This window comes from Phalacrocorax aristotelis, chromosome 7, assembly GCF_949628215.1.
Source record: "Phalacrocorax aristotelis chromosome 7, bGulAri2.1, whole genome shotgun sequence".
In the NCBI taxonomy this organism is placed as follows: Eukaryota; Metazoa; Chordata; class Aves; order Suliformes; family Phalacrocoracidae; genus Phalacrocorax; species Phalacrocorax aristotelis.
In genome coordinates, this window is record NC_134282.1 from 54,014,443 (window position 1) to 54,035,743 (window position 21,301).

The window sequence follows — 21,301 nt, forward strand, 5'->3', positions numbered from 1 at the left end:
GGAAGCCCCAGATGGGGAATGCTCACTAGAGCCTCTGCCTGTGCTGGGAGGAGGAATGAAAAAAGGGAATAATGTGATTTTGGAAAGGCGCTGTGTCCTGGAGCGCCACAAAACCCCTCCTGAAAGCCCCAGATTCTCTAGGCACAAAAAAAAAGTGTTGGATTTCCTTTTCCCAACACACTTTTTTCATGCAAATATCTTTTTCTTGCTAGTCAACCATAACCCTGTTACTTAACATGGACAGAACAATTAGTCAGACAGTCACGATGAATGAGCACTGGTTTCCCGTTAAAAAACTCTTGAAGGACACGGGAGATGCTACGTGCCATCGCGGTACCCCAAAGAGCTGCTGTGGGTGCCACGGCCCCCTGGTCGCTCCCCTGGGGGGCACAGCGAGCCGGAGAAAGGGCTCCCGCTGCGCCGGGGCTGGGGGGGGTGGGGTATTGCCGACCCCCCCCAAAATGACTGCTTCGTACAGGTGAAAGCAGAAATTAATTTCTCTGAAAGCTTTCATGATTGAGGCAGATTAAACGGCGCTATATATAGGTTATACAGATTTTTAAGGGATTACAGTCCACCGTGCTGCGTAACCGCCTCTCGCGGCGTGAGGGGCTCTTTGCGCAAGCTCTCCCTCCTGGCTGCTGTTGCCAAGACTCCCGATGCTTGAAAAGATGCATTTAAAAATAAACACATTGAGACAAGAGCTGTGTCCTGCTGCTGCTGGTAGGCAAAGGCTGGAGCTGCCAGAGGATCAGAAAAGCCTCCAAAGAGGGGCTGGGGATTTTTGGATTTTTGCTTCTTGTTTGTTTTTTTTTTTTTTTTTCTTTTTCTTTTTTTTTCCCAGCCGAATGGCAGGGCTGTTCCCAGGGGGATGCGGGCAGAGCTGGAACCCGTGGTTTTTGTGTGTGCTGCTGGGACACGCGGGTCAGAACCGCCTGCCCCGCGGCATCTGCTCTGCCCGGCTGATGGGGGCTGTGGGGTGGGTACCCCTCCTCCATCCTGCAAAATAAAAAGTTGTTCGTTTGGTTTATTTTTTTTTAATGCAATTGCTCCCGAAGCTGATCTCTGCTGTAAAACTGAATGGCAGCCTGAGATACCCACTTAAAAGGTTATTTCCCCACCCTGCAAGAAGCAGGAGCTCGCAGGGTGCCCAGGACGGGGCCGCTCCGACCCTCGAGGTTGCTTTGCTCCTCGTCCCGGGGAGCTCCCTGCGCCACTCGGGCGGATGCCTCCCTTTCTTGCTCATGCGTCAGCCCTGTGATACGTGATGCAATCTTGCAGCTCCTGGGATAGATGGGAGAAAGGAAGGGAAGTCGGCTCTCTGCAATCCCCACACACGGACCAGCCCACGCTTTTGGAGAGGAAAACTTGCCTGTCCCTTCCCCAGTACGGGCTGCAGCCGCTCCTCAGCATCGTCTCCTTCATCCAGCCCTACTGTATACGGAAAATCTCTTGCTAACCGACCCACGTTGCATGCCTCTGTCCACCTTCTCCCCATATCTGCTTTTGCACTGAAGAGGAGTCAGAGTAAGATATTAATGCAACCCTGCACAGGTGCCAGAGAGCACTGCAGGCTTCACCTGGAGCCCCAACTGCCGGGCTCCTTGCCTATACTACTGTCCCTGGGGTTTTGCACCACCTCCGGGCCTGTGTGTTTTCCTCTGGTTTTGAGGAACAGCACCAAAAGCGACGCAGTGACACACAGAAACAGCCCGGCGCTCCTCCGCATTTCTCCTTCAATGAAATATTTTTGCTAAACAAGGGATGTTCACCCCAGCCTGGGTGCCCGGCTTGGCACGGACGCCCGGCGGCGGCAGATACCCCTGCTCCGATTATGAAACCTCAATGAGCTGCTTTGTTCTTTTGTTTGGGGAGGAGGAGCCGGAGGGCAGCGCTGGCCGGCCCTCCCCTCCCCGGGGCTGCCTTCTGCCCCTCCCCGGGGATGCTGGGGGGAGCAGGGATGGGGAGGAGTGGGAAAGAGATGCTCTGCACTGGCCTGTATCACTGCTCGAGGCTTCCCAGCTCACCCGGTTTCTGCTCTAGTTGTTGTTACAAAGGAGATTTCCATCTTCCAGCTTGGGATTTCGGGACACGCTCTGCCCCTCAAGCACTTAAATAAGTAAAACATTGCAATAAGCCTAAAAGCGCTGGAGCAGAGTGGAGAATTTCTCTGCTGTTACTCGTTTATGAGGATAATGTTGATGCTGAATGTCGTGATTGGGATTGTGATTTATTTTATTGCCTCACTTCAAAGTGCCTTATAGTATTCTTGTTCTTCATGTAAGTTCTGCTCAACCCAAAGCAAGGGAAGAGGTCTGTAATGAAAGGAAAAAACCAGCGTCCAAGAATAATGCAGAACTAGAACGAACCTTGGAAATGGTGGTACATTAGTCCGATTCTGGTGATGGATGGAAATGACTCCAATAAATCAATACTATTTTTTTAATGCCTCTGAGCCATTAAGAGTGAGGTGATGGAAAAATAGAAATGCCCATTAGCATCAGCAGAACGTAGAGAATTACTCAAAAAGTGAGTTTCATAAAGATTATATATTGTAGTATTGCAAATGCTCTGGCTAATAACTTCCAGGACTGCTGGATGTGGCAGGAGCTGGTCTCTTGCTGCCGGGAGTTCGATCTGAGCTGGGGCCAGCCGGGGCTCCAGGGACGTCTGTGGCTTCTTGCAAGTGCACCAGGACAAGCAGGAGCTAAAATTAGCAGGTTTTTTTGTCTTGCAGAATCCTCCGTCTTCCCGGAGAGCTGCTGGCAGCAGCGCGCCCATCGGCTGCGGGATGATGGCTGGGGGGCTCACAGGCATCCCTGAATTCACCCCAAGTTTCTTTTTTGAATGCTTTAGAGCAGAGGGAAGGGTATCTGTAGGGGGTTAGATAATTTGCAATGAAAACGATAGGTTCTGAACAACAACAATTTTGCAAAATTGAAGTTAAAATCCCACAAATAGCTTGTAAGTGAGGAGAAAAAGGAAAAGAAATTTGGAACAAAAACCCCAGGAGTCTGAGATGCTGTTCATTTCCATGGTTGCTGAGGTGCAGGTGGAGCAAGGGTTTAAATTCAAGGGGAAGACAGCAAATGCAACATTCCTCTTTAAGTTTTTGGGGAAAATCGCTCTCCCCTGGCACAGGGAGGGCTTGTCACGACGACGCCACCGCGGCCAGGTCACGGCCACCTCTCCCCATACCCTGTGGGACACGGGAAGCTTCGGTCTGTGCACGCAAACACCCCTGCAAAGCCCCCCGCCGCCGTTGGCGTCCCCCCAGCAGGAAGCGAAGGGCAGAGGCCCCAGCGTGGGATCGCAGCTGGGTCACTTTTTCCAGCCTTTCCTCCCCTGCTTTGTCTCACCCGAGTCAATCCCCTTTGGGGAAGGGGTTGTTTTCCTCCGCGGCTGGGAAATGTCAGAACCACCTGCAAAATACTCGGTGCCGGAGGGGAACGCTGAGCTGCGTCCTGCCGGTGTCTGAAGCATCCCTGCATCCCCCCTCCTCTCCATCCCCTCCCCGGCTTCAAAAGCCTTTTTGCTGGCTCGGCCAGGAAATAGGATGTTTGTCCAACGCCGAACCCCAGCGTGTCCCCTCTGAGCTCGGAAACCCCGGGGAGCAACGGACTCTGCAAAGCAGCGTGCGGAGGGAAAATAAATAAGTAAACAACAAAACTATTTCCCATTTGAAACCATACTTCTACCCCGGATTGCACAGGCTGCCGGATAAGAGACTTTTGTCCTCCTGGCTAGAAAATGTGACTTCTTTTCAACAGTTTTCCATCATAAAGTGGTGTTTCTTGTGAAACCATGTGTTTTGCTGGGAGGACTTCCCACATGCAACCTGTTGGCAGTTGTGTTTGCAGCGTAAGGGCGGCGCATCGCCCTTTGCACGTTGGCTTTTCATTGACTTTCTTCTTCCTGGCAGCCCTTACATCACTTGGTGGCCTCGCACGTGGGCTTGCGCTCTTATCCACATCCTTTGGGAGTAGCTGGGTGCCGGGGACATCTTTCCAGATATGAAGCCGTGGTGTCCCCAGCAGTGCTGCCATGGGCTCAGGTCTGTGGCCACCATGGGCTGCCAACAGAAACCATAGGGGTCCTGCTCTTTCCCCCATCCCCTGGATGCTTGGAAGCCCCATGGGTTGACACTGGCTTCAAAGAGAAGGTCTAAGTGTATATAGAGGGGAAAGATAAATGGAGGAATAAATAATAAAATTAAATGGAAAAATAAACCCGGCATCTGCTTGGAAGCTCAAGGTTTTCATCAATCCACAACTGAAACATCACTCATGAAAACACCCCAAACGGGATAATGCAATGGGAAACAGGCGATTTTTTTCTCGGCCAGAAAGTATTTCTAGGTTTTTATTTTAAGCGATGCCTCCCACAGCCCACCTGGCTCCATGGGTAAAGGGGTTCGGGCAGGGAGATCCCACCGGTGCCGGCAGCAGCTCCACATGCCAAACCCAGAGGTGCAAACGGCAGCGCAGAGCACGCCGTCGCTTTCCCCGGGACGCTTTCCAGCCAGGGAACACAGCCTCTGCCGAGGCCATCAGCAGAAGGACCAGACGTGGAGGTGTTTTGAAAGTGGTCTTGTCCTGCCCGCCCACCTCCTGAGCACCTTGCTCCCGCGATGGGACAAAATGCCACGGGAGCAGCCTGCGTCCCCGCCAGACGAAGGGGCAAAGGATGCTGGGCTTTTTATTTTCCAAACCAGATTCAACGTCGATGTGTAAGTGTCCCATCAGCTGCTTTTCCCCACTCCTCCCGCACCGCAGCGCCCGGCGCAGAGCTCCTTCCGAAGGCTGGTGCTCCCCGCAGCCGGTGGGGCTGGCACCCCCGCGAGCCCCCCGGGCTCTCCCGCGCGGCATGGGAGCTATTTCTGGTGTGGGAAAGCCTCTGCCAGCTGCCAAACCCAGAAATCTGCAGGAAAGGGCTTGGCCGGGGGCCGCCCGACGCACAATGCCGGCTCTGGGCAGCCCTGAGTCCCTTGCCAGGGATTTTGCCGGCGTTTCCGGGCTGTCTGCATCCCCGGGGCCGCGGGGTGATGTGACGCTGTTTACAGGAAATACTGACTGAGGTTAAAGGAAAGAAACTCTGGATTTCTCCAACGAAACAGGCACTTGAGCTTATTACTTCCTCCCAGCGTGGCTGGGGCTGAGTGGAGACTTGCCCAGTTTTTGGTGAAAGAATAAAACAGGGAGGGCTGGAAAAAAAGAGAGATGCAAAAGTGCTGAGGTCCTGGAAGCAGCATCGCTCTCGTGTCTGGGGACCATGGTGAGTAGGGAGCATCCATAGCCCACACGTGAGGACTCATGTTAAGGGTAAAAACACATCTCTGGGCTGCTTGGAGCTCATTTGTGCTGGCGCTTTGTTTGGCAGCAATTTGTTAAGTTGGATTTCTGGATGCACAAAATAGTGGGAGCCCCTTATCTGCGCAGCAGGAGGGGTTTCCGAAGGGGGTCCTTGGGTTTTCTCCTGCGTGGGGATACGCTACGAGGCATCTGAAAAGTTTAGTGGGGGAATGATGGAGCAAATGGCCCTTTTGGTAGGATTTAGGGCTTTTTTTGACAATAGGTCTGGAGCAGAGGGGCACGGACAGCAGAAATGAGAGGAAAGTCAAAGTCCTGGGATCACGGAGCAAACCGAGAGCTTAAAAAATATCGAAGCACATTTTTGCGCCCTTTTAACATTATAAAAAATGTAATTTCAATATGAAAACTCATCTGTTCAGACAAAGGAAAAATGTAAGTTCTAGTGAAACTCTTGAAAGCCACTCCTCAAGCTGCGGTCAGGGTGTTTTTCCTTGCCCGGCCTGGCTCTGAACGCTTGGGTAGGTTTGGCAAAGATTCCCGGCGCTTTGTTGGACGTGAGTCTGCATTTTTTCAGAGCAGAAGCCTTTCCAGCAAAAAATGCCTCTCTGCTCTCATTTCGGGTTAAATCCTCAAGGATCTGTGTCCTTTTTCCTTGCGGCCTGGGGATTGCCGACAGCATCGCCTCCGCGGCAAACGTGCAGCCCTGGCGCTGCCGTGCACCCTCGGACGGATGCTCCCAGCATACGTGCTGCTGGCGGGATGGAGAACAGCCGGGATTTGGGGAGTGATGGGTGGGTACCGGGTCAAGGCAGCGCGGCGGGATCCGGCGGTGGGGTCTGCAGCGGCCCCGCAGCCTCCCTCGCACAGGTTTCCTGCAGGCAGGGGTGTCGGATGCTGCGAGGAACATCGGCACCGCGGGGTTCTGCTCGCACGAGGCCACTGCGACGTGTCGCTGGACGTCAGCCCTGCAGTGCGCGGGGCAGGCTCCCACCCTCTGCTGCTCCTCACTCTGCCTTTTGCCCCATGGCCATGAGTTAACCCCGTTGTTGGGCTGGCTCATAAGTTAGAGATGGAAACGCTGCTGTTTCCAGCCTTAAAACATTCCCTTTTCAAACTGAGGAGGTGCTGCTCAGACGTGCCGTGCTCCCAACCGTGTGCCCGCGGTGCGGAGTTCGGGGCGAAGCAGGGACTCAGTCCGAGTTATTCACGGTTAGAGCAGCTGCCGGAGCGCTGCTCTGGCGTTGCCCCGCGCTGAGACATGCTCTCAGCAGATGACTCGGTGTTTAAGTACGCACTTACATGCTTTTATCAATGGATGCTGGTTATGGAGACGTGAGCGGCTGCGAGTCCTCAGGCGCGCAGTTACCATGTGTTTGGATAGAGCTGAGTACTTACGTTGCTCTAAGGTGGCTTAAATACTTCTGCACACTCGAAGTGCCTTAAATCTTTATCGATTTTATCCTGAATGCTTGTGCTACCATAAGAACTGTTCAAAAGAAGGCTGACATGAAAAAAGCAGTCTTTTTTTTTACTTAGGAAAAGCAAAGTAGTGAGGACAAGCGAAAGCGCACTCATTTCTGTGCGTGCGTCTGCAGCGTTTGGACTTGCTGCGGGGAGGCAGGACGAGCCAGCGGGTCCTTGGGATCCCTGGTCCGCCAGGATCTGCTGGTGGGATCCCCGGGAGCATCTCACTGTTGGAAGCAATGGCAGCCGGCCTGCAGCTACTGCTCCCGCGATGCTCTGGGTTAGCCCGTGCAAGGAGACCTGTGCAAAATAAGCTGAGACAGCTGAACACAACACGTACCTGCTCCCCGATGCTCACTCCCTGCCTAAGTGCTCTTATTCTGCCCTGATGCATGCTTTCATGTGGTCCAGACAGATCCATTTCCAAGTCATCGCATTAAAAGCCCTAATTCATTTGTCATATGCACATGAAGTGGTAGTTGCTGTGTGTTCTAGATAAGCAGTTCATGCTGAAAAGGAGATCAGCTTAAATTTTGCAAGAGTAGAGAGCCTTTTAATGCCTTTTGTGAGTTGTACCTTGCACCAGGGAAACATCTTACATTTTTTCAAGGGTGTTACATTGGTGGGTCTGGGCTGCCCCGCGCTGCTGTGCCTTGTCAGGCAAAATCCCCTATTGCAGCTCGGGTTGGAAACGGGAAAGCAACAGGGAAAGAGCCCGGGTGGGGTATTTTCGGAAGGCTAAGCCCTCTGTGTTTGCCCGGCAGATGTCATGGCGCCCGCAGTACCGCAGCTCCAAGTTTCGGAACGTCTACGGGAAGGTGGCGAGCCGGGAGCACTGCTTTGACGGCATCCCCATCACCAAGAACGTCCACGACAACCACTTCTGTGCCGTCAACGCCCGCTTCCTCGCCATCGTGACGGAGAGTGCCGGCGGGGGCTCCTTCCTTGTCATCCCCCTCGAGCAGGTAAGAGGTTTGGCCCCGGCGGAGGTGACTCCGATCTGGAGCCGGTCCCTAAGCGTGGGCGTGCGGATGGATGCTCCATCCCGGGAATCCCCGCCTGCAGCGGGATGTGTCGAAGCCTCTGCTGCCCTTTCCTGGAGTTTTCTCGTGCGGGGAAGGGAGGTTTTAGAGCTGCTTTAGTAAACTGAGTTTTTTCTTTAGGAAGAAAATGCAATGTTCGTTAAAAGTGGGTTTGGCATCTCTCAGTGAGCGCGTGCCGGCGGGGCGGGCGCTGGGCACGTCTCCACCCTGCCCCTTTGCAGTGGCAGAGGCCACTTGGGTTTGTGACCCCAGTATTTCACCAACACATCTCCCAGACAGCAGGGGAGCCCCCGTGGAGCCCCTTGTCCTGCCGAGCAGGTAGCAGCCCTTGCCCTTTATTTAAGCTTGACCATATAATCTCAGCCCTCAAATTTCACGCCCTGGACAGCCCGAGAGGGAGAGCACAGCTGTGCACCCAGTTTTCCTGTTGCAAAACCCAAGGGGTTTTGCTTTGTGGACTGCAGCAGATGCCACCTCACGCAAGATTTATTTTTAAGACTCCGTCACCAAGCCGTAGCCCCTTACGAGCAGCCGACGATGCCCAGGAGCCATGTGTTGTGCAGAGGGTGCTGGGCTTCGGTCTGCAGCTGTACCCCCCTAAAGCTCTTTGCACGGGAGCAGCGGCGCATCCACCTCTGCACTATTAATCCCGTTTGCAGCACACATCCTTTCTTCCCACCACGCTGTGTTTTTGCTTCCCCAGCTAAGACTTTCCCCAGGTCTTTGCAGGAACACCCACGTGAATCCGCACATCTCTTGCTCATGCAATTTTAAACTCCCAGAAATTCAGCTGATGCTTCAGAAGCCGCCCTGTGGGACTGCACTTGGCGTGCAGAGGTGGCTCCTGGCTGAGCATTCGCCCCTGCGGCAGACGCAGAGCTGCGTCTCTTGGAGGAAAAGCTGGGCAGCAGCGACCTTGAACATGAAATAAATAGTACCTTTGCTTTGCTTTGCTCCCGAAACTTGAGCACAGGGCAGCGCTGTGGCATACCACTAATGCTCTGCTCTCCTGACGATGCTCCAGTGTGTGGACCGGCAGCGCCGAGCTGGTACCCGCATCCCATCCCCAGGCATCCTACCCCAGGCATCCCAGCCCCAGGCATCCCACCCCAGGCATCCCAGCCCCAGGCATCCCACCCCAGGCATCCCACCCCAGGCATCCCATCCCCAGGCATCCCACCCCAGGCATCCCACCCCAGGCATCCTGCCAGCTCTTGGGCTGCAGGAGGGGACACGGGGCTCCAAGTCACTCAATCTCGGGAGCGTCTTTGACACCGGAGGAGCTGTACTAACTCCTCTTAAGGACGCACCTACCCCATGTAACTTGAAGACACACCACGTCTGAAGGCGTACAAGGGGCATGGGGAGAAGGTGGTGGTCTCTCAGGCCCCCAGAGAGCACAGTCGCAGTGCCAAACCCGGCGGGATTTCCAGCCAGGAGGGGAAGCTGGCAGAGCCGGCTGCGGGGGGATGGAGGAGCGCTCCCCTCCGAGCCCCTCCACACCCCATCTCCCCACACCCTGCCATTCCTCTTAGACACTTTCCCCATGTAACATTTACATCTCTTCTGAATTTCTCTTTAATTTCTGGAGCAGAATCAGCTACAGATGGAAGAAATTATAATCAGCGTTTTAATTGCAGCGCACAGCTTGACTCTTATTAATATTCAAAAAACCAGGAGCTTTGTCTGAGCACTCGGAGTGCTCCAGCCCCATCTCTGCCTCCCTCCCCATGCCACCGAGCTGATCTGGGAGGATGCCCGTCCGCACACCGCTTGCTCGTGGTCCTAAATCCTGAGCTAATAACCTGGTATTGCCAGCAAATCACCCCTTCTTTTTTTTCCTGGCAAATGTAGCCCGGTCCCAGTGGGATCAGAGCGGAGGGAACGCGATGCCGTTTGCAACCTGTTCCGAAGGGATCGTCAGCCCCATGCGGAAATCCTGGCAGTATTGCACCCAATAAATCCCAGCCGGAGCAGACCTCGGCACTCTGTGTCAAGTGGCTGCACGCGCTTTTGTACAATCTAATAATTTCATTATTTATTTTTTTTTAAATAGGGACTGATTAGCTCATTAAGAGTAAACTAATTTTCTTTGGAAATCAGCAGCCCTCTAATTAATTGGCATCCATATTTAGCTGCACATAATTAAGGTAACCTAGATACTGCAGTTCTACTCAGGATTTTACTTGCTGCCATGGTTTTGGGTTTTTTTTCCACATTTCTGCCCTCAGTTCTGCTCAGAAATGTTCACCAGAAACCCCTCTGCTTTATGCTCTGAGTGACAATGCATTTGCATACGCTGGGCCATATGTTCCTCTGCCTGCACATCAGAAATGCTGGTTCCCTGTGTATTTACGTAGCGATAAAGTGGGTGCGTAACTGCTTCTGCAAGTCTGTGTAGGCTGGAAAGATGGAGCACAGCTGCGTTTTGTTCCCCCGTCCTCCCTAAGCCTGTCCCCCTGCCCTGCGCTGCAGCAGAGCCGGGGCAGGATCCCAACTTCTGGAGTCTCGGCCACCGGGAATCCGCCTTTCCCCAGCACCGCAAAGGTTTTGTGCTTTAAATATCCCTGGAGAGTGGGCGAAGGAGAGCTTGTGCGCTGGTGCTCAGAGAAGATGACGGTTTGCTCCCCAAACCGTAGCGACAGAAGGATTCGGTCTGGGCTTCAGCTGAAAGGGAGAGGAGACCACGTTGAAGATGTCCGTGTATTTTGAGTCAGCAATAACATGTTGAGCTCCATCACCACGAGCAAAATCCAGTCTTGCTTGGACAGTGCAACTCTGCAGGAGAGCGGCTCAGTGAAATCGCGCCCCGGTTCGTGGTCCAGCATGGACCACGCTTCTGCTCCAGAGATGCTCCTGGCATCGGCTGCCCACCCACCAGCCACCCCTCGTACTCTCCGCCTGTGAAGGGGTGCGTGGACGGAGAGAGGCTGAGCGAGGGGGACCCGTGAAATCACAGGAAAGCCAGGATTTAGGCTCTGTGCAAAAATCCCAGAAGCATCAGGAATGGTGAGGCTACATTTTTTTTAGCAGGGAACGTGCTTACTTGGGGGAACCTGAGATTGGACATTTTACAGCCCCGACAGCGGTGTTTTCCCCAGTGCTGCACATCCCTCGATGCCAACACTGAAATCCAGCGTTGGCATCAGCATCATCAACGGCACAAAGTCACCCATGGAGGAGCCTTTGCCTCTTCCAGGCTTTCAAACATTTCAGGGTGCATTTTGTGGCATTTCCAGGCTTTTATCAGTCGTAATGAAACATTTTTGTCCCTCTGAATGGAAAGCCACCGCTCTCACATCCATGTGTGACCCCAGGGCCGGGATGGGGCCGTGCAGCCCCAGGAGTACCTGCTCTCTCCTTCCCGGGGGGTTTCCATCCCTAAACTGCTACCTTCAGCTTCGGTCTATTCAGTCTCTAAAATGCTTTAGCTTTATCCAAACCTGTGGGGAACCCCGGTGCCCACTGGCCAGGGAAAAGACAAAATACGTGGTGCTTTTTGAAGTTACTACACTTGCAGCCCTGAAGGCCGAGTGCTGCTCTCCTCCCAGTGCCAGGACAGCTTTTAGCAGCAGTTATTAAGTCAAAAAAAATAAACTGGTGTGTTTGTGCTATAGCTTAAACCTGCAACAACCAGCACCAAGAAAGCTTGGAGACACTGTGTGCTTCGGGCAGCACCAAGGCTTTGCTGGCCTTGGGCTGCCCAAAGCAGCTGGGGAAAAACAAGCTTCAGCAGTATGTGGCTCTGTCTCAGCTGTGCCTGATTTAGGTGGCTCCATATTAACCAGGCTGGGGGTGAGGGGAGGTGTTGGGAGTAGGTTTAAGGGGAGGGTTCTGTTGTGGGGTTTGATGGGGTGCTGTAAGGGCTCCTTAGGGCAGGCTTTGTAGGAGGAGGGTGGCTGGCATCACTTGCACTGCAACAGGAGGATTTATTTTTTGTGTAGGGGATGAAGACAGCTTGTTTTCCATGGCCAGACAATGTTATCTGCCTGCATTCCTGAAGGAAGCAGTGAGCAGGAAAGGGGAGTCTCTGTTTACATGTAGGAAGCTGAAGTTTAAAGCTGTTGCTCATGCCAGTGCTGCCTCTTGTAGCTGTGTGCGGTTGTGTGCGAGCTGCCTGTGGTGTGGGGCAGAGCAGGGGCTGGGTGTGGGGTAGGTCCCTCACCCTGCTGCGGGCACGGTTGCTTTGCTGCCGGTGATGGGTGGGTGCAGACAGAGGTGTGAGCAGAGGGTGTTGGGGGGCTGGCAGGGAGCTGAGCCCTGCTGTGTCCCTGTGGGACTCTGTTGCTGCTGCGGGGGTCTCTGTAAGCCTGCCTGGAGCAGGGGTGGTCTGTGGGGGTGACAGACCCATTGCTAAACCCCTCGGAGGCCCCAGACCTCTACAGCAGCCCTGGGGAGAGGGGGACAGGGACAGCAGCTGGGCAAAGCTTGAGTTGTGCCACAGGGTATCGCGTGTGTGTATTGCCTGTCCCTTTGTTACCCAGCACAGAGGGGGGCAACAGAGGAGCAGCCCCTGTATCACGAGGAGCCGCATCACCATCCCTTGCCTGTGTCGGATTAGTGGCCGTCACCTGCGTGGGTGCCCCCCTGCCAGCTGTGTGGCAGCTGGCGAGCGGGAGGAGCGGGCTGTGTGCCCCAGGCAGCCTGCCCTGGCCCTGGGATGGCTCGTCTCGGCTCAAGGTCCTGGTGGCATCTGCTCTGCCTGTGTGCTCGCGGCATCGCCCGAGGGGCTGTCGTGCGTGCCCCCCCTCTGTGGGGGCGACTATTTGCCAAGGCTGGGCAAAGAACAGGCAAGCTCATCACACAGCTGCTTTCTTTGCTTCCTGGAGTTGCTGCGCTTCAGAGTACCAGGAGGTTTTCTGCAGGAAAATATATAGAATTTTCTCTATTTCTCTGTATTGTGAACCAATTTTCATGTCCTTGGTGCTTTGCTACCCTTAAACTCAGGACACAGAAGGCTGTCTTGGTCTGTGCTATAGGTTTTTTGGTTTTCTGTGAAACTTTCCGCTTTTAGTCTGCGGGAGATACTCCTTTAGCCTAGGGTTGGCCAAAGGAAAAGAAAGACCTGAGGCTTACAAAAAAAGCTGTCACTTCAGCATTACTGTTCCACACTGGAGCACAATCTGATGTCCCTGCATTTATCAAGGAGAAAACAGGAGAGCAGCTGTGGGAAGCCCAGACCTGGAATCTGGCTGGTTTTAAGCACCTGGATGAGACAAAAAGTGTCAGCTTAAAATGGTAATGCTGCCCTGAGAGCTGGTGGTGGCTCAGAGGAGGAAAGGAGCTCTGAAAATGGGGGTCCTTGGGCCAACAGGAGCTTGGGAGGGGAAATAAGGGTTTTGCCCCCATTAATGCTGCTGCATTTGGAGCCAAGCCTGGAGTCGAGCCTGGGGAAGTGAAAGCTTGGCTTTGCCTGGGCCATCGCAGTGCAGCCTTGCCTGCAAATTGCCTGCCCCCTCTGCCGGTTAAAATAGAGAGAAACCCTGTCCTCACTGGGGAAAAGTGGCTTTTTGTTACCAATAAACATGGATTTATTTTTAGTGTCCATAATCCAATTTCACAGGGACATTATATGTGCTTTTCTCTTTTTAATTAACAAGCTTGAGCCTGGCTACTGCTTTTATAGTGCAGATAAATACCGCTGCAGCAAGGCTTCGGGGTTTTAATCTGTGCAAATTGTTTGTCAAAAGCTGCTGCGTGCATCACTTCGCGGGTTTTATGCCATAGGGCTGTGGAGCTCTGTGGGTCCAGCGTGGCTGGAGATGCTCATCTCATAGTTACCCCAAGCAGAGGCAGCGGGGGGGCTGCCATCTGCCTGGGGGGGAGATGGGAAGCTTACAGTCCACAACAGTATTTATACTTCATTTAACAGCATTGATACCCCCACAAGGGGACTAACTGATATTTAAACCTTCATCCTGGCAAAAATGGCATTCAACAATGCTGATTTCTTTCCCTGCTTTATGTTTAGTTGCATAACAAAAAGAGTAACTAAGTCATCTATAAATTGATGTAATATTTTTATGGCAAGTAACCTGGTAAATCAGGGTAAATTTATTTTTCCCAAAGCACCCCTGACCATGGAATTTGCCAGAGACAGTGATAGCATCATCACTCCTGGGGAAACTGAGGCACGGAGACCTGTGATGCTTGCTCATCTCCATCTCCCTCCCTTCCCTGTTTGAATTTCCCAGGGGTTACAGGCTGGGAAAATGGACGGCAGTGTTTGCTTGTGGTGTTATTTTTCTGGAGGTGCACATCTGGCTAAATAGCTTCTTCGCACAAAGGTGCCAGAACACGAGCTGAGCTTTTATAATTTGTTTACTAGAAAGCTGGCTCTTGGCTTAGCGTTACTTACTGCCCTCATTCACAAGAGCAGTCAGAGAGCTTGGCAGTGTGTCCACGATAACCAGGTTACTCTCTGCAGGGCCCAGAAGCACGTTCAGACATCGCCAGCACCTGGAATTGATGTTTTGATGAACGATATTGTTGGTTGCATGCATGGATTTCTTTGTTTTGGTTTTTTTTTATGGATTTATATTGATTTATATGGATTTATAATCCCTAGACCAGCTTCTGGCTGGGTCAGTTGTGTGCCCCAGGCTCCCCAGGGGATGATCCTGCTGGGAACACGTGTGGTTGCCCAACCTCCTCGGCCCTGGCCGCCTCTGGCCAAACGCAGTCGCTCCGGTCTGGAGGTCTGCAGCTGCTGGAGGCTGGACGAGCGTCCTGGCAGAAGGGAGGCCGCTGGGGAGAAGAGGAAAGGTGGAGAAAGGCTTGAGGCATCTGTCTTTATATTTATTCGGTCGCTGGAGAGAAGCATCTCCCATAGCAGCATTCTTCCGCCTGCACGTGGGAATTTCCTAGAGGAATTTTGTGCAACCCCACGAGTGGCTGAGGCGCAAGCGCGGTCTCTCGGTGCATCACCTCCGCTGCCCAGCAACCCGCCCCCTTCCATTCAAGCTCTCGCTGCTCTTTGCTTAAATAGTTCATGTTGCAGATGTGATGCCCAGCTGTGCCCAGAGCCCTCCCCTTGCCTCCCCCTTCCCCTGGGCTCTCAGCCAGGGCTGGTCCCCACTACTGCGTGGGGAAAACGTGCGGCCAGCAGCGTGTCATGGCAATGGGTTTTCTGGGTCCCGGCCAAGGGTTTGTCCCATTTCTCTCTTGCTTGTGCTGGTTCCGTTTGACTTGGTGCCTAGTGAAGATCAGTCAACCTGTGGCGACCTTCCCTTGTGCCGAAATCGGCCGGGGATCTGCCCCGGGTCAGGGAAATCTCTGTAATTTCCTCTTCTTTGGCCCTCGAGTAGGAGAGACCTTCTTTAAAAAGACAGCAGTAGATATATTTACTCTTAATCTCAGCCACTGGAAACTTGTGTGTACTCAAGGATTTCCTGGGAAACCCTGTAAATCCCCTATGGCTCAGGCAGCGCTTCCCTGATCCCCCTCTAAAAGCTAATAAAGGATCAGGGGGCATCTGGGGGAAGCTGCTGGGTGGGGAAGGGTGGCCTGGCCGGTCCCTGGGGCTGGTGGTGGGTTCTCCTTCCTCGGGGGAGGTTCCTCGCCCAGGGACAGGCTCTGAGGGTGCTGGTGTTGATGCTGGATGGATGCTGCTGTTATTTCTGTGAAGTTTTCTGTGCACAATTGGTTTGAGGGTCGAGTTGAGTAAATGTTTTCACCACAGTTGTAGAGCTTCATAGGAAACATGAGGATCTGGAAATGGTCTGGGCTTGTATTTCCAGGGAAGCTGGTGAAAAGCTGGTTTTATGAAATACATATATTAAAATGATTTAACCGAGCTTCCCGCTGGCTTGTTGCAATGCAAATGTGGAGTCCTGCCATCGTGAGACTGAAGCTCGTGCTGCTTAGAGGGTCTGAAGTGATAACGCTTCCCATCGCCCGAGTCCAATGATGGCCAAGAGGTTCACTGAGGCGGACCCTGTTATCAAAATTGCTCACGAGCTCGCACCACTCACAGCAGTGCTTTGATTCAGAGTGCTTAAAAGTGATGCTTCTAGGAATAAAGAGGCTTTGCTCCTAGTGATGGTGTTCCCCTTCCCGGAGCCGTCCAACCCCGCCGAGGCCATGCATCCGTCCCTCCTGGGCTCTGCCCTTGCTGCTGTCCCAACCATTGACCGGGAAGCCTTCCTTCTGGGTCACCAAGCAGCAAAATAGCTGAATTCAACTATCTTAAAAAAAAAAAAAATAAAATCCATTGTCCTTTCTTCCCTTTCTTCCCCAGATATAATACAAATAACTTTCTCCTTTTTAAGTGCTCCTAATTGTTCCAGCGAAGGGAGGGCTTTGAGGGGCTGAGGTTGCTGGAAGATTTGTGCCTTCCAGTGCATGCCATGGACAACTCCAGGTTGCTGGAGCCTGGAGAGGCGGCACGCTCTTGCTAAAGGGACAGTATCTAGGTCACCGAGCTTCCCCTGGCCAGGGATCCAGCGATTAGGAGTCACCGCAGCTCAATGCACGGCTGCTGGCGAGGCCCCTCTAAGAATGACTGAATGGGAAGCTCTGGCATGAATCCCTGATTGTTTTATATATTTTTTCCTTCTTATTTCCTTTATTTGGCTCCTTCTCATCTTGCAGGTGCCTTGGGCGTGGACACAACCCACCACTGCTCTCGCACAAGGGCAGTCCCTCGCTGCAGCCACCGTGGCAGCTCCTGCGCACGGGCTGCCTTCAACTTATTTTAGTCAAAACTCTTGATTTCTTGGGCAGAAACTACCCCTAGTAACCAAACTCTGTTTTGTCCTCTTGAAAGCCTAATGAATTTTGACAAAAACCATCAAATCTACTTTGCAAAGGGAACCACTCAGCTGGTTGCTCAAAATTAAAGTGATTGCGTATTAATTTGTGCTGTTAAAAGGTCGGTCCGCCTGGAATTTAACAGCTGCTGGATGAATTTCTGCTCTAGACAGTGTCTTAATAATGTCATGCTAATGCAAATATGAAAAATAGGGGGAAGCTAGATAATCTGCTAGCGTACTTACTGTAATAGCCCATAAAGCTGTGCTTTGCATCCCATTAATTCACGGGGGGGTCGCTGGGTGGTACCGGGAGGGAGAACTTTGTGCGCTAACGAAGCATCAACGTTGCTGCATTTCCCTCCATCTTCTGCGTCTCACCTTTGGGTGTTTCTTCCCCAGATCTTGTCTGTTTGCCCTGGGGGCTGCATCCCCTCCCCTCGCGCTTCGCACGGTATGGTGCTCGTGTGCAGGATGAGACCCAAAGCACCTCATCCTCTCTGCAGGGCTGTGGGGCACAGGGCTGAGCTCTGCCCACCTGTGAAAGGACGGCACAATTATTTTTTTCCCATGGGAAAACATAAAGAATGTGAAAAATCAGATTATTTGGTTTTTTCTTCATAACTTTTCATGGCATGATTTTTGCAGTGGGGTTTGGGTAAAGGCAACAGCTGACTCAGGGCCTCCCCAGGCGATGGGCAGCTCTCACCCCACGTCCTGAGCGTGCCTCAGGGTGCCCAGCCCAGCAAGGGCACCTGATGTACCAGGGCCCCAAGGAAACGCCTGCTGAATGTGAACGCTGGTGTTAGATACTGAGATTTATTTTCAGTGAAAAGCAACATTTTTCCTTAAATCTTCTACCCTTCCCCTTTAGGAAAATTTAATTTAGTGGAAAACTAATTTTTTGATCAAATCTGTTCTCTAGGCTCTGCATTGGAAAGACTATTTTTATTTAAATGAAGCATTTGTCTTCTCTAATGCTTCCCCTTGTGTTATGGCCCGTGTGCTCGCAGCACTTGGTCAGTCGATGCTTTTCCTGGGGCCTGTTGGCTTCCAGCACGGAGATATTGGTGTGCGAGGGGGATCCCCGAGATGGGGGGGCCGTTGCCCCCCACCGCACAGGTTTGGTGTGACAGGGGCTTCCCGAGGGACTGTCTCTGCCACTGAGTAAAAGGAAAATTTAAAATCCATGGGTGAACGTGTACTTTAAGGCGTTGCCCTTCCTATGGGATGCTCCAGTGTTTGCGGTGGTGCTTGATGTAATCCAGGCAAAGAAAAGTATCCTGAGGGGGGGTTGAGGGGATGGGGGGGACCAGGGTGGGGGGTTCAGGGGGCTGTCCCTCCGGCCGTGGCATCATCCAGAGCTGTGGGCTGCCAGAGGTTTGGGTCACCCTGGTAAAATTGTCAGAAAGTCACTTGTTTTTATCCCTAAAAACCTGAACTGATTTATAACAGCACTAATAAAACACAAGCCTGGGGCATTAACCAGGAAAACGCCCTTTCAGCTTTTTGATAATGTCAGAAATGTCGTGTATGTCGATCACCGCTGCTTATCTGGGGCAAAGCTGCCAGGTAAATGCAGAGAAAAAAATGCATTTGTGGATGGCAGGAGGCAGTTAAGGGTCCAGGGCTGACGTGGCAGCTCAGATCGGAGCCAGGTTGTTGCTGATGGGTAGAATTATCAAAATTTAGGCTCTCTGAGCGAGCCGATGTGATGCTGTGGGCAGCTGAAGGAGGAGGCGGGCACAGCCACCCTGTCCCAGCTCTTCCACCCGTCCCTGCCCCGACACCCCTGAAATTGGCCCTAATGGAGGTTAAAATCACACCAGCAGGTACCAGTCACCGAGGGGAAAATGAGCTCTGTGCCGTATGGGGAGGGAATTCGCGTAACGTGCCCTAATTAGAAAGAGGTTCACGAGTTAGAAATCAGCCTCGCGTTAAGTGCTCATCACGGGCCGGCTAACGGGGATGTGATCCCGCGCCGGCGAGGTAAGGACTGTTTGTAAGAGACCGCATCGAAGGGCGGAGGGGAGCGGCTGCCGCAGACCCGGTACCCAGCCGGTGATGGAGCGGAAGGCGTCCGTTTGCTCACGTACCGAAGGCGGCGAGAGCAGGCACCTATTTTTTTTTTTCCTCCTCTACCTCAATAACTGAAATGACCCATATAACTAAGTCCCCTGTGTTTTAAGACCAGCCTAATTCTCATCTTATAGATGGGCCGTGTCCAAGGGATGACTTGGAGCTGTTGTAGCAATTTGAGCGAGAACTGGCTTTTCACTCTAATAATAATGCCTATGAAAACTATTTTAAAATTGATGGAGCCTGTGTTTCTCGGCGCCTCGTGCAATGGTTTTCGGCAACCCCCTCCCTGCCTGATCGAATCCAGGCAGGCAGAGCCCCTCTGCCCGTGCACCCCGTGCTGGTCCTGGCTCGGCGTTCGCCGTGGCCTCCTGGCACGTAGCAGCCGCGTCCTCCCTGGGAGCAAATTAATTCAAATACACCTTCCCAGCAGTGATGGTGCAGAGGTGAGCCCCTGGGCCTGATCCGGCTGCCCAGAGCACTCCTGGCCGTTGCCAGCTGCAGATGGTAAAAATGCAGCGTGTTATTCTTGGCGCGTTTCTTTGTTCACGTTAAATGGAGCCGGGAGCTCGATACGTTAAAAGGTCAGTGCTGGAAGGGCTATGAAATATTTAGTGGCTGTGTCGTGCTGACCTAGTTAGCCTGCACACTGCCACCACCTCCAGGCTGCGGCAAGGAGCCGGCGCAGGAGAAGGAAGGGTGGGGTGGCCGGCCGCAGAGGCAGCCTGCGAGGTCCCGGCAAGGGGCAGGGGGTCCTGCAACCCACCTGCAACGGGAACCTTAAGAGGAGGCCGCGCCGAGCGCTGTGCACCGTCCTCCGCTGCGGAGCTGTGCGGGTCCTCGCTCTGCTGGGATGGCGAGACCGGCCCGGCCCTCGAAGCGCTGCAAGGGTTTCCATCTGGTGTCGTGATTAGGTTATTAGTGTCGTTAAGCGAGAGTGTTGACGATCCCGGGGTCGCTGGGGATTTGTCCTGCGGAGTCCACATGCGTACCGTGCTCAGCGTCACTTCCAAAGTCTGGTACTTTTCCCCCAAAACGTTTCATGCATGGCCCGATGGCTGATTTGCCTCGAGGCCTCTCGAGTCGCTTCCAGCCCTTTTTTGGGTGGTCGTGCAAAGATTTCCCCCTGAGCTTCCCAGCTGGTGGTGCCCCCTCCCTGGGGGTGGGCAGCCCCACGGGGTTGTGTTTGCAGGAATCCCTTCTCATGCACGCATCAGCTGCAGCCGCCCCTGGGAATATCGCTGGGGTAAAACCGATCCCTGACTCAGCCGGGCATCTCTGGCCAAAAGCCCCATCCCAGCGTGAGCTACTGAGCTCTCTCCCCTCACAAGGCTCCAGCCTTAAAAAGACCGACTTTATCACTAAATTTAATATATTTTTTCTCTTTTTCTTTTGGTTTATCTTAAATTACAGACAGGCCGGATCGAACCAAACTACCCCAAAGTGTGCGGTCACCAGGGCAATGTGCTGGACATCAAGTGGAATCCCTTCATTGAGAACATCATCGCGTCATGCTCCGAGGACACCTCGGTGAGCTGGGATGCTTCGGGCTGGCGCTGCCCGGGGGTTCGAGCGGCCGCAGGCGTGCGGCTCCGTGCGCCCTTCCGCCTTTAACTTATAGACCCGGAGGTGCAGGGAAGGGGCTGCCAGAGGCACTGCGGGTGGGTGATGGCTCGGCAGCCTCAGCAACGGAGAAGGGGTAAGAGATTGATGAGGAGCAACAGGCAAATCGTGCCAAGCCCCGGCTCCTGTGTCGGCGGGGTGGGGGCTGTGGCCGGTGCCCAGCTCCTCTGCTGTCCCCGGTGTCGCTTATCATCACAGCGCTGCTCTTCCTGCGTCCCTTGCTGCAGATAAGCTGTACAGCTGCGCGCAACGAGGTCTTATTTTCCTTCTTCCAAGCCCAATAGCAAGGCTATTATTAATCCTCTGTGCTATCGGGGACCGCAGGGGCTGCAACTGCTCTCATGGCCCGATCCATCAAGTGATATGAGGAGAAGGCAGTTCTGCAGGCGGGGGGATAATGAATCGGGTCATCTTTGCGTAGCCGTTATTTGCATCCTCCTCCTTTTTTATTTTCTGGACGCAAACAAGCCCATCCCAAAGGCTGTGTCATAAGGCGGGGGGGGGAGCCTTTGTGCAAGGGAGGAGATCAGAAACCGGCGCCCATTCTGCACAGCAGAAGCCGGGGTTTGGGGTGAGCCAGTTCTTAACCCGTTACAAATCTGCCTCGCTTGATCCTTAGCGTTTTACTGTATTAATACCTAACGTCTCATCCTCTCCTTTGATTCAGTATATCAGAATTTTTTATTAGCTGAAAGCTTGTCAAGGAAGATATTGAGTGGGGGGAAAAGATTCAGATCGTGGCTGTGAATCATGGTGAGGTGTCTCCCACTTTTAATTATAACCTTTTATATACAGTTGCCGTGGAATAGAAGGTCCTGGGAGGGAGGCGGGGTACTGGGAAGACTTTATGAGCCCTTGTTACACCTGGGAAATTAAGATAATTGCCCCTGAGGCTGTCCAGAGTGGGGGTTTTCCCCTGATGGGGATGAGATGGAGAGGAGAGGCCCCACAGCTGGGTGGGTTCCCGGTGCCACCCCACACCCAGGGTGCTCCTTATGGGCAGGTCCTGCACCTTTGGGCTCTCTCCGCT

General features: G+C 53.2%; 1 protein-coding gene across 4 annotated transcripts in view; it reads left to right on the top strand.

Annotated features, from left to right (window-relative positions):
• The window catches only part of CORO2B (coronin 2B), a 45,241-nt gene that overhangs the window by 16,094 nt on the left and 7,846 nt on the right, over positions 1-21,301 (top strand). For all 4 annotated transcript variants that reach the window (XM_075100793.1, XM_075100796.1, XM_075100797.1 and 1 more), the window contains 2 exons: positions 7,541-7,741; positions 20,062-20,178. In XM_075100793.1, coding sequence (XP_074956894.1) covers positions 7,541-7,741; positions 20,062-20,178 — 318 coding nt within the window. The remainder of the gene's footprint in view (positions 1-7,540; positions 7,742-20,061; positions 20,179-21,301) is intronic.